The 12777-nt window shown below is 41.3% G+C and overlaps 1 protein-coding gene across 1 annotated transcript in view; it reads left to right on the top strand.

Moving 5' to 3' along the window:
* Positions 1–12777, top strand: part of MCU (mitochondrial calcium uniporter) — a 247266-nt gene that overhangs the window by 194456 nt on the left and 40033 nt on the right. The window contains exons 3-4 of the mRNA XM_080275456.1: positions 2259–2429; positions 9216–9334. Of these exons, the coding sequence (XP_080131582.1) occupies positions 2259–2429; positions 9216–9334 (290 nt within the window). The remainder of the gene's footprint in view (positions 1–2258; positions 2430–9215; positions 9335–12777) is intronic.

A 12777-nucleotide genomic window follows, 5' to 3' on the forward strand; every position in this document is an offset into this window, starting at 1 on the left:
AGTATGGAGACAGAGTAGCAAAAGATAATTTAATTATTGTCACCATTTACATATAAATGCCGTTTTCATCATAACCTTTGCAGATCCGACATAATGTTCATAGAACGTTTGTCACAGAATGACCTCAAGTAGTACTTCCTGGAAAGGTAAGTGTTGGGAATATCTTTAAGAGACAGGAAAAGATCAACGTGAGTGAGAGCAGAATAAAGCCAAAGACGTCATAGAATAAAGCCGAAGACGTCATAGAAGTTACAAAAGAAGAGAAATGGAGGCAGGCAGATCATGCAGCAAGAATAAGGGATAACCGAAGAAGCAATAGGCTGACGGACTGGACTCCAGGAGATTGTAAGCGTAGTAGAAAAAAAGCCAGACAGGAGGTGGAGAGATGAGATTGAGAGGTTTGCATGCAAAACGTGGCAGAGTTGGCTCAGTCAAGGAATTCGTGGAAAAGCATGGGGGAGGCCTTTCTTCAGCAGTGAACTTGCAGTGGCTGATGATGATTATATATGTATGTAGAATGATAGATGGATAGATAGATAGACAGATAGATAGATAGATAGATATAGATAGACAGACAAATAGATAGATATAGATATATATAGATAGAGATAGATGGACAGATAGAGATGTGAGAGATACATAGATTAGTATAGCCAGACAGACAAACACACACATACACAGACAGGCAGATGGGCACCCTCAGAATTACAATAATATACAATGTAGAGTTGGTGGTTATGTTGTCGCTTGTCACGTAGAATCACTAGTTACTTAAAATCACTGGTTATGCCATCACTGAAAGGCAGAGGAAGTTAAGTTTTAGTCAGATAGCGTCACTACCTCTTACCTTTTTCAATAACTGTGCAAGGTGCCCCAGACAGGTATATAAAAAACACGTATGCCTTCTTACCTCTTCTTTTGCATAATCTGAGAATTTCCTGTAACGTAAGACAAGCGTCACTGAGCTTTACAAAAATGAAGAGTAGTAAGATTAGGAATGCTGTTATCGTGCACTTCCTGTTTATTGTTGTGAATGCTGTTGTTGTTGCTGCTGATGTTGTTTTTGTTCTTGTTCGAATCCTGTGTTAATGATTTGGTTCCTATGTTTTTGTCGATATTGTTCTTGTGAGTAGTAGTTAATCAGTGGTAATGGGACCACTGGTGGTGGTAGTAGTAGTAGTAGTAGTAGTAGTAACAGTGGTAGTAGTAGTAGTTATAGTAGTAGTAGTGTTATTTTTATTATTATCATAAGTAGTAGTATTATCAGTACTGCTAAGCACGATGGTATCATTTTCGGTACCTTACCCTATACCGCTGCGCAAGATAAAGCCTGTGTGTTTGCGTGTAGATGAGTAGAGATATGCGGTATATATAGATAGATAGATGTGTGTGTGTGTGTGTGTGTGTGTGTGTGTGTGTGTGTGTGTGTGTGTGTGTGTGTGTGTGTGTGCGCGCGCGCGTGCGTGCGTGCGTGCACGTGCGTGCTCGCGCGCGCATTAACTCCTTCTAGGCTATTTGATGGATTTCAATGAAACTTTTCAGGTGAGTTCGTCTGGTAACTGGCAAAGTCATCCACTATAGCCAATACGTTTTCTAGCCATGCTTAACAGAGAGGTCAGCCCTCCCCCACCAAATAAGAAATTCTCAGTAGTAGTAGTGAAAGGAGGAAAGATATGGCTTTGTACAGATTGTACAATGGAGGCTCATCCGTAATGCGATATTTAGTGAGCGTGACCCCTTCCCCATGATTCCTAGCGAGCCATAAAAACGATCAGAATTAAGGGGAGAATTGAACGAAACTCCGCAGGTGAGTTCGTCTGGTTACTTCGAAGGTCTTCCACTTTAAACAGTTTTCCAGTCAAGATTTTTAAGGTGGTCAGCACACCTCACCAAATTAAAAATTCTCAGAAATAGTGAAAGGAGGTCAGGTATGGCATTGATATTTTAGTACATGTTGTACAATGGACTGTCATTCGTAATGCAATATTGGGGGAGCGTGACCCTGCAAATGATCCGTGGAGGGGGTCAGCCTCCTCCCGGAAATAAAAGCAATCAGAAATATGGGAAAATGGGCACAAAGACTTCAACGAATTAGGCATACAAGTACATATCACTGGACAGGGTAAGCAGTTTCCACGTTTTCTCTGAATGCATTGGAAGAAACTGCATATTTATTTTATTTTTATACTTATGTTGTTGTTGTGTTGTTTTGTCATTGTTGTTTATGCTGTTGACGTTATTGCAAGGTATTATTGCAGGTGTGACGATTGGCGTGTGCAACGGGCTGCCTCAGCTGACGGTGCCGCTACCCTCGAGGAGAGACCTATGCCGCTTCACGCTCAGGCCCGTCACCCACACCGTGCAGGACTTCCTCAACCAGCTCACCCACGAGGACCACGGCATTGATAGGGTCGTACTTAGAACCTTAGGTGAGTCACATAGAGTCGTTTAGAGTCATTGGTCAAAGGGGCAGTCACGTAGAGTTATTTTGGACATGTAGAGACGGTCACGTAGAGTCATCCAAAGAGGACCATGGCATTGATAGGGTTATCCTTAAAATTTCAATGAGTCGTGTAGAGTTAATGGCTGGAGGAGTAGAGTTACATGCTATCAGTTTAGCCTTGCAGGCACCCTATTTCTAAACCAGCTCATATATAAGTACAACGACATTGATAGGGTCGTACTTAGAACCTACAGTGAGTCACGCAGTCACCACAGTAGGTGGAGAGGCACTTGGAGTCGATTGAGTCCCTGAGTCACCCACATCGCGCAGTATTTCTTGAACGAGCTCACCCACGACGACTGTGGCACTAGAAGGGTCGTACTTAGAACTTTAGGTAGCTCACGTAGAGTCGCTGGATGGAGTGGTAAAGTCAGTTTTATTAGCTGAAAAGTCATTTAGCGTCACTGGTCTAAGGGACAGTCACATAGAGTCAGTTTAGTTACAGTCACTAAGTAAAGGGATAAAGTCACAGAGTCATACAGAAATAGGTTAGTTATGTATAGTTACTAAATGGAAGTCAGAGTTGTGTAAAGTCGGTTTAATCACGTAGTCACTGAGTAGAAGGGTAGAATCATAGAGGTCAGTCTAATCATGTATAGTCAATGGGTGGAGAAGCAGTCACGTAAAGTCGGTTTAGTCACGGAGAAGTCGAGTTACCCATGTAGAGTCAGCCACACTATACAGGACTCTAATCCAGCTCATCCTCGACGATCATGTCATTAATCATAAAGTCACCCATAGAACTGCTGGTTAGTCATGGAAAGTCGTTTGGTTGGAGTGGTACAATTGCGTAGTGTTGGTTTAGTCACGCAGAGTCACTGGTTGAAGAGGTGCCATCACGTACTCGGTGGGTTGAGGGGTAAAATCATGTAGAATCTTTGGTCAAAAGGTCAATCACGTACGAGTCATTGGAGGGGCAGAGTCACATGGAGTCAATTTAGTCATGTAAAGTTAGCACTAGGCGAGGAAGTCATGTTGGGTCAGTTTAATCATGTTGAATCAATGATTGCAGGGATTGACTAACATAGTCAGTTTAGTCATGAAGAACTATTGAATGAAAAGTTATTATAGTCACGTTGTCAGTTTAGTCACGAACAGTTACTGGGTCGAGAGATAGAGTCCTCTTATAATTTGAGACGTGTGTGTGTGTGTGTGTGTGTGTGTGTGTGTGTGTGTGTGTGTGTGTGTGTGTGTGTGTGTGTGTGTGTGTGTGTGTGTGTGTGTGTGTGTGTGTGGATGGGTGACCGACTGGGAACACCAGATGCTGTTGGCATAACGGTCTCCCTACGTGTCAAGTGGGGTTGGTGGAGGATTAGTGCCCCTCCCTGTAAAACAATTAACTCTAAGCCCTTGGCCACCCCGTTTGGGATACATGGCGTCTGGCAATGAATATATATATATATATATATATATATATATATATATATATATATATATATATGAGTGTGTGTGTGTGTGTGTGTGAGAGAGAGAGAGAGAGAGAATAAATTTAGTCCCAGGTCATGAGGGAAGGCATGTAATGTACTGTAGTTAACTGGACAGTCTCTTGTGTAGCCCATTATCTCTAGTTAATGAAGGCAATGTAATTAAAGCAGAGTAACAGAGCTCGTCCATTACAGTTCCTAGCTTCCCAGTTGCTGAATTTGCTTTGTCTTTAGTTTCCTTTTCAGTTTCAAATTCAGATTCAAGCATGTACTCGTATTCAGTGGAAGTTAAATAGCTCTGTTTATGCTTATCACATAGATTTCTAAGATACTAAATTTGCATTGCCTCTAGTGTCCATGTCAAATTTAAAAACATTATTTAGACTATCTTACCTATAGTATAGCTTTATCTTATAATAGGCCAATTTATCTTTATCATGGGTTATATTTTTAAAGCTTCTCAGTTCTTAAACTTTATTTTGATTTTACTTTCCATTTGAAATCTAAATTCTAAAAGTGTTCAGAATAAGCCACATTTATTATTTTGGCTCTTTTTTTTTTTTATGTAGTTAATAATTATGTCTCACTTTTTTATTTCAGTGACAATCTTTTCATTTTAATTCATTTTAATCAGAACTCTACCAAACTGTCAGCAGTACTGTTGACATACACTCTGTATGTGTTTACTGTATGTACTTATGTATGTACTGTATGTATTTGTCTGTATGTGTGTATTATGTATATTTATTTATTTATATATTTATGTATGTATATGTGTATGTATATATGTATGTACTGTATATATGTATGTATGTGTGTAGGTATTTATGTATGAATTTATATATATATATATATATATATATATATATGTAGAGGTGTATGGTATGTAGGAGGACTGATGGGCCTTGATAACAGGCTGTGAAGCCTATGCCCAGAGTCGGACACATAAAATACAGTATATACGGTATATACTGTATATATATATATATATATATATATCATTCATCATCATCATCCAGTCCTATGTCGCCCCACAGAGGAGCGTAGGAACCCGGGGCTAGGCAAGTTGGTCCCGACATTTAAGATGAGAGTGACCAGCTTCACTCATCCCTGAGTGGCATTACATGAGCAATAAACCCCAACCACCCCTTGGATATAAACCTTCACCGGCTCAATCTGATTGGAGTGCAATATCTATCTATCTATTGCCAGACGCCTCAATCCCGTTTGGGGTGGCTGCAAACAAATCGCCTCCAAGTCGCCCTGTCCCCCGCCATTTCACAGCCCTGCTCCCAACTCACACCCCCCTCTCTCTATTGGAGCGCAATAATTATCCACTAAACCACCAGGCGCCAAAATTTGGTTATATGGTTACCACCCAACGTAATAAATGGTTTCCTGGTGTATATACTGTATATATATATATATATATATATATATATATACACACACAGTACATCCCCACAGTACGCGAGTTCCGAGTACGTGATCCCTCTTGTACGTAAGGACCTATTTTTTTTTATTTTAGTGTATTTTTTATTAATACGCAAATTGAACTCCTTGTAAGCGAGACAGGCAGCGAAGTGTGGCCCAAATCCGGGGTTACTTCGAGTACGCGACATTGCACCCCCAAGAAGCGATAACAGGTAAAGGTCTGTTTATCTATCTGTCTATTGCCAGACACCATAATCCCTTAAGGGGTGGCCATTTTACTTTGAGTTATTGGTTTTACGGGGAGGGGCACTAACCCTCCACCAACCCACTTGCTGAAAGTAGGAAGCACATATGGGTTGGTTATATGGTTACCACCCAGTGTTGTAAATGGTTTCTTGGCTTACAGGAAACCATTTGGCTTGTCACTCAATGTAAAGCCACCTGAAAGAGCAATAAGAAGTGACAGGAAAGATGGAAGATATAGGAAGAGAGGAGGGCAGGCACAGAAAAAGAATGATAAAGGCTAAGGAAGTAGTAGGCAGCACTACATCAAGTGAGTGGATGATGGTCCCCACCACCTACCACCAGTGATTTATCTAGTAAAGCCATAATCTTGTAGGTTTGCTTTATCTTAGGTACTATGTCTTAGATAGTTTCCCTGTATAGTACAATACTTAGGTCTGAAAGGCATCTCAAGTGTTGCCCATGAAGGGGGGTGCCGCCCATATGTAATTTTTCTTATAAGTCTATGTATCCACAGTATGCGAATTCCTAGTATGTAACGTCCTCTGTCACCCGTATAGGCGAGTACTAGGGGGATGTACTATATATATATTTATATATATATATATATATATATATATATATATATGTTTATATTTATATTTATGTATACAGTATATACACACACACACACACACACACACACAAGGTAGGGTAATGGATGTTGGAGTGGCCCTGGTGAGAGAGGGTAGTGTTTGGAAACTCCCTGTACTGTTGTTTGCTGATGATACTGTGTTGTTGAGTGAAGACGAAGGAGAGCTGCAAGGCTTGGTGGATGAGTTTGGGAGAGTGTGTAAGAAATGGAATCTAAAGGTGAATGTAGGGAAGAGTAAAGTGATGGTCTTTGAGAGAGGTGAAGTCCGTGAATGTACAGCGAGGTTGGATGGTGAGGAATTGGAAAATGTGAGTATGTTTAAGTACTTGTGTAGTGTGATGAGTAAGGATGGAGGTTTGGAGGGTGAAGTGCTTGAAAGGGTACAGCAGGGAAAAAATGTTGCTGGTTCCTTGAAAGCAGTGATAAGAAACAAGGAAGTGAGTGTGGAAGTGAAAAAGTTACTACATGACAGTATTGTGATACCAACTCTAACTTATGGAAGTGAAGCTTGGACGTTGTTGGAAGGGCACAAGTCAAGAGTGAGAGCTGTGGAAATGAGTTATTTAAGAGGAGCCTGTGGAGTCACATGGAGAGGCAGGCTGACAAATGAGGATGTAAAGGAGCATTGTTGTGTGGATGTGGATGTGATAGGAAGCATTAGGAGGACTACACTGAGGTGGTTTGGCCATGTGGAGAGGATGGAGGGTGAAAGACTGACAAAGAGAGTGTATGTGAGTGAGGTGGAGGGGGGGAGAGGGAGGGGGATGCCGAGGATAAGATGGAGGGATGGGGTGGAGAGGTATATGAGAGAGAGGGTTGTGAGTTGGGAGCAGGGCAGTGAAATGGTGGGGAGAGGGTGACGTGGAGGCGATTTGTTTGTGGCCACCCCAAACGGGATTAAGGTGTCTGGCAATAGATAGATTGATAGATATATATCAGTGTATGTATGTGCATGTATGTATGTAGCAAAGCTCCAGGACCTGACAAATAAAATTGCACACACAGCCATTGGGCATCCAGGAGCTGACATTTCAAGTTTGATGTAGCCTGATATTCGCTGCTGGGGTGTTTTGGCCTCTTATTTGCACTTGGGGTATGGGGAGGTGACCCCATGCCAGCATCATGACAACCACCTCTCCTTGTCCATGTTGTGTTTATCCTCATTTTCAGATTTTGAGGCTTATTGTGTAGGGGAGCGCGGTAGCTCAGTGGTAGGTGCTCTTAATTGTGAGGTTGTGAGTTTGCACCCCGCCCGGTGGATGCTGTGCTGGGAGGGGTAGCATTCTCCTGTGATCTGATGAGGTGTAGCTTGGCGATTTAAGGAAAAAAAAAAATTTATTATGTAAATCCTTATTTCACATATTTGAAGCCTACTGTATTATGAGCTATTGTTCCAGCTGTGATATGAGGGCAGAAGGCTGGTAATCTGCTGGACAACATCCATACCATCTGCAAGAAAGTCCACTTTTGTGCTCCTTGACAGAACACAAAAGTAAAATGTGGGTGACAGGTTGCTTGGAGTCATGCAAACAAACTCAACTTCAGGTAGTTAGTAGCTTGTGTATGTGTGTGTGTGTGTGTGTGTGTGTGTGTGTGTGTGTGTGTGTGTGTGTGATAGATAGATAGACAAAGACTGCTGTAGACAGATGACCTGTGAGGGGGTGTTTTGGCCACTTTTGTGCTTCTGCAATGGTTGCACCACCATGGCAGGTCAAGCACCTTTACAAACACAGAGAGCAAAGGTGCTTGTTGCATTCAACTTAAGAAGTATATATGTTAGTAAAGGGGAACACTGAAGCAATATCAAATCCTGCCAGTTCAAAAAGTCACTTCTGAGCTAAGAAAATCATCTAGTGGCAGTACTAGTAGTAGCACCTGAGTTCCCCTGGTCTTTCTAGCCAAGCAGACCCATCAACCACAGGAAAGCAGTCACCCCATCAGGGCTATCCCCTGCTATGAACTGATGTTCCCCTACAGTGGATGACACTGTAGGGAAGAATTTGGTGGTTTGGGTTCTGTAACAATGCTCCATAGGCCTATGCATCTCCACCCAGTTAACAGGGACGCCATAGTAGGTTCCACATTACTTCGTTATTTGGTTATATGGTTACTGCCGAGCATTGTAAATGGTTTCCTGGGTTACAGACAAGGCCTGATTTAGACATAAGCTAAACAGCCTTCAGCTTAGGCTTTCACAGTTTGAAGGGGCCTCTCAGAATCTTTTTTTATTTTTAATGCTTATGCAGTTTTAACATAATTTATATTTACACAATGATTTAACCTAATTAGCCCACTGTGCATGGATTTGTTATATACTGTATCTTGGCAGCATTTGCCAAGGTGTTACACAGCCATATTCTCTGTTAGCAGTTGCCAAGGAGATCCTCTATAGTTTCCTACAGTTTAGGGCCTCACCATGTTTAAATCCAACCGTTGTTATAGGAGACCATTAGACTGTCACTCAGTTTAGAGTCACCTAAGAAAGAAGTAGGCAGCACTACATCATATAAATGGATGATGGTCACCACCACCTGTTACCTATCATCCAGTGATTATAAGAATAAGTATTGTACAAAATATGGTACCAGGTGGAACACATTAGTAAGATATTCGTACATTAAGCCTACAGTTGCTGACCGGGTTACATTTTAAGTGTAAGGTGTGTTTGTTGACATAACTGTGCCAAAATTTTCACTGTATTGGGCACTGAACCATAGTATATCATGTTGTAGATGCAGTCAGAGATAAAAGTTCGCTTGTTGTACTTAACACTTTCCTTTGCTGGCTAATAGTTTTAAGCTGAGAGAATTTTGGTATGTTTCCCTACCCATTGATGATGATGTTTGTTATGATGTGTCAGATTGGAAAGTGATGGATATTTCCTAATTATGAAGTAAATGCAGTGGAATGGCAGGCAAACTTTTGACCCTTATTGTACACTTATAATACTTCATGTATTGATCTTAATTACCGGCAGATGGTGTGCGCATCTCTTCCTCAGACAGCATCGAGTCTTTGCTGATGAACGACTTCGACCTTATCCTGAACGACATAACGTATCGTGTTGTTGTGCCACAGGGACAGAAACTCACTCTGGTATGATGTTATCTTCACTTGTTTCTCTCCACTGTACACCATGAAGGCACAGTAAATTAAACAAAATGACCAGGAGAGATAATATGCCATATCTGGAGTGGAAAATTGTAGTTAGAGTTGACCTTGCACAGTTGGTTATGGGATGCAGTTTCATTAGGTCACAAAGCACAATACTTTAACATTTTGTCATGCATGAGTAAGGTAAGGAAAATGAATGATACTCTGCTCAAGGTTAACACTTTCAAGAATGTTTTCAATACTGTACAGTATAGTACTTTCCATTTCTACCAAGTGTTGCTCTCTTCCTTAACATCTCATATATAGTTGACAGCTTACAAGTTTCAGTTCATCTCTCATATCTTTCCTAAATTTTATAACCCACCACTATGGGTGGTACTGTCAAAGAAGAAGGAGAGTGGCCTTGTGCAATTTGTCACAAGGGCATGGAAAGTAATTCCATCTTGCTCTGTGTTTGTGATAAATGGGTGCTTAAGAGATGTAGTGGTATTAGAGGTAGACTGCAAGGTAATGCTGATTTCATGTGTGCAGTGTGTCGGGGAGAGCAAGTGGATACTGCCAGACGTGAAAGGATTGAACTTGCTGGCGAGTCTCTTGGGTGTGTGGAAGAGTTTTGTTATTTGGGAGACATGTTATGTGCTGGAGGTGGGACAGGAGCTAGCTCTGTGGCTAGAGTCAGGAGTGATTGGAAGTAGCTCAGAGAGTTGTTGCCTCTCCTGACATTGAGAGGACTGTCTCTCCAAGCTAAGGGATCTTTGTATGCGGCATGTGTTTAAAGTGTCATGCTGTATTGTAGTGAGACCTGGTCAGTAGAGGAAGAGGATATTCACAGGCTCAAACATACAGAAATGACAATGATTAGGTGAATGTGCAGTGCATCCTTTAGTGCAAGGCCTGGAGAGGCTAGGCTTACAGTGGAAGAGTTGAGAGGTAGGATGGGACTGGAGTGTATTGGTGTTGTGATGAGGAGAGGTAGATTGAGATGGTTTGGGCATGTGGAAAGGATGGGGGATGGTAATTGGTTGAAAGTGAGAAGTGTTAATGTTAGGGGTAGGGTAGTGAGAGGTAGACCAAAAAAGACTTGGGATGAGATCATTGAGTGTGACCTCAGGGTTAAGGGACTAAATAAGGAAGATGCCAGAGATCGAGCAGCATGGAGAGCAGCCATTAGATGACCAAAACTAAAATATGCAAGCATGTTGGAGCCCTCAAAAACGAAAATGACAACTCCCATTTATAATATTAAGCACCAAAAACTTAATACTGGATGCCTGAACAGTAATACAGGTACTGTACAACACCAACTCTCTGGCATTGGATGATCCAACACCTCTTTTATTCGGCCAAAACTATGAGAGGGCACGTGAAATTCCCATGCCCATCAGACTAGTTTACCTGGTGGCCACAGATAGTGTTGAGTGTAGCACATGATCACTTGGACTGCTTACATTGCATTTCCTGATGGTGATTCCTGTATTTTGTCGGATTCTTATCCCATTTTACTTATATTTAACCCTAGCTATGGCTTCTAAGAATGATTCAGATGTCATTGGTGGTGTCAAGCATAAACACCAGTCAGTTCCAATAATCAGACTTTCTTGATTGTTGTTAATTAGTCTGCCAAACTACCGCAATGACAAAACCCCTCAGTAACCAAACAAAACGATAATTGGGAATAAATGTTAATTGGTTCAGGGCCTCAAGTTTACACTTACCTTTTTGCCTAATACCTGAATAATAACTCCCAAAAAGATTGGAGGGACTGAATCAGCAGTGATTACACCACTTCTGCTACTCTCATTCATGAACCAAAGGACCCTTTTCTCTCCTGTTTCTCTTAACTAACTGTGTGAACCAACATTGTTATCAGTGTATTTTGTCTGTGAATACAAAATTGTCACAAAAAAACATTCCTAGCCATCAGTTTCAGTTCTTGCGAATATTACATTTCTCATCAAATTTGTTGCTCTTTTAGTTAAATTTACCCATAAAAAACTATATTACCGCTTCACTGGTATCCACTGAGACACTTTATGAATGTGGAGTTCATTAAGCATTACAGTATTACACTTTGGGGTTGTTTCTGTGTAGAAGCCAGTTGCCATGAGGCTTACAGTTACAATAGTAACCGATACGTAGCTACCCAGTTACCTATTGCACAGGCTGCCCATACCTTCATGTTTACTAATATTTTCACTCATCTGTGTGGTCACAGAGGTGTATTAATTGCTACTGGGGGGGGAGGGGATTTAATGCAGTAACACTTTTTTTCATTCATTCATTCATTCATTCATTCATCATCTAAACCAGTGTTTCCCCATGAGGAGCCTAGGAGCCCTGGGCTAGGCAGGTTGGTCCTGACATATGAGAGTGACCAGCCTCACTTATCCCTGAGTAGTGTTATGTGAGCAATAAACCCCAACTACTCCTTGGATATAAACCTACACAGGCTCAATCCAATTGGAGTGCCTTAATTACCCACTTTAACCACCAGTCACCATAATTTGGTTATATTGTTACTGCCCAGCATAGTAAATGGTTTCCTGGTGTACAGGAAATCATTTAGCTTGTTTCTCAGTGTCGTGTCACCCATAGACAGAAGAAAGAGGAAAGAAAGAAGAGCAAGGAAGGAAAGAAGGAAGGATGGGAGGAAAGGGCAGGCGTCTGAAAGCAGCACAACATCGAGTGAGTGGATGGTGAGACATTTTTATTATGCTGAAAACAAAGACAATAAAGCAGAATAAGGTAGAACTGTTCAAAAAACTGGACCGTGGTGTTCCCGTAGCAGAAGTTGTGTGACACGTATGGTACTGGTTTGTCAACTGCTTGTGATATAAAGAAGCAAGAAGAAAAAAAAAAAAAATACTGAAATTCTGTGCAGACAGTGATTCACAGAAGCAAATGAACTTTAGAAAAACCATGAAAGATGGTAAGAGTACTAAGCATGATCAAGTGATAGAATGGTTTAGACAGTGTCAGATGAAGTGGACTTGTCAGTACAGTAGTTTGATAACGAACCAGCCACAGTTGTTCCATAAAGAACTTAAATTAGAATCTGTGTGTGATTACACTGAAGGATAGTGGGTCAGAGGTGTATTGTTGAATTATTACCTATACGTGACCTCCGTTGGTCCCTGTTGAATTACTGTATGTGACATGTGTGGCCTCAGTTAGTCCGGCAAAGTGGTTCACCTAGCAAGGCTCTGGAACCAAGGGTGTCAGAAAATTGATATTGTACCCATAGCACCATGTTCTATCACTCTTCTTAAAAGGTTAAAAAAACAAAGAAGTTTGCCTGCTTTATGGCCACCAGATTAAGCTGGTCTGCATAGGTGTAACAGAAAAATTGTGATGTGAAAGAAGAAAGATCAAGGAAGCTGAATATTCTCCCTATCTCACTTGTCAATTTAGCAACCTGTATAATG

This window comes from Coenobita brevimanus, chromosome 61, assembly GCF_032717465.1.
Source record: "Coenobita brevimanus isolate Jiangsu-jjx chromosome 61, ASM3271746v2, whole genome shotgun sequence".
Classification (NCBI taxonomy): Eukaryota; Metazoa; Arthropoda; class Malacostraca; order Decapoda; family Coenobitidae; genus Coenobita; species Coenobita brevimanus.